Genomic DNA, 602 nt, shown 5'->3' on the forward strand with positions numbered 1-602 from the left:
TATATATATATACACACACACACAACAGGAAACCCGCTTGGATTCAACAGTTCTGAAATTTACAGTATGTTTTCAAACTGAATTGAAACATCATCACTAACCTTAGTGGTCACTGTAACAGTGGTATTTTGCCCAACAACAGCATGTCTGAGACCCTCTCCAGTAGCCACGCTGGTGTGGCCCACGGTGCTGGTGGTGAGCAGGACTCCCAGGTTCTGGATGGAGCGGCGCAGCCCCTCTGTCTCCACCTGACAGTCCAGGTGGCCGTTCTCATGGGGCTGCTCAGGGAAGGCGTGGCGGGCCAGAGCACTCATCCGCTCTCCCATCTGCTTCTGCACCAGGAGCACCTCAGTGGGGCTGCCGTGGTTCAGCGCCTGCTCTGTGAAGCTACAATTGCTCTGGATGTTTTCCTTCCCTTGTAGTAGTGCATTGAGCTGAGCCTGCAGCACCTGCAACAACATAAGCAGTTGATTATAATTACAGCAGGTGTCTGTTCAATAAAATAAAAATAAAATAATGTATTTTAAATATCTGAGCTTTAAACTTAAAAAAAAAAAAATTATTCCATGTATAAAGAAATGTTGCTTTGGCAACTAACTGAG

The 602-nt window shown here is 46.2% G+C and overlaps 1 protein-coding gene across 1 annotated transcript in view; it reads right to left on the bottom strand.

The window, feature by feature from the left end:
* Positions 1-602, bottom strand: part of LOC107559009 (tripartite motif-containing protein 3-like) — a 9,960-nt gene that overhangs the window by 7,733 nt on the left and 1,625 nt on the right. Inside the window, exon 3 of the mRNA XM_016242715.1 lies at positions 102-449. Coding sequence (XP_016098201.1) covers positions 102-449 — 348 coding nt within the window. The remainder of the gene's footprint in view (positions 1-101; positions 450-602) is intronic.

Source organism: Sinocyclocheilus grahami, unplaced genomic scaffold, assembly GCF_001515645.1.
Source record: "Sinocyclocheilus grahami isolate Dianchi unplaced genomic scaffold, SAMN03320097.WGS_v1.1 scaffold671.1, whole genome shotgun sequence".
NCBI lineage: Eukaryota > Metazoa > Chordata > Actinopteri > Cypriniformes > Cyprinidae > Sinocyclocheilus > Sinocyclocheilus grahami.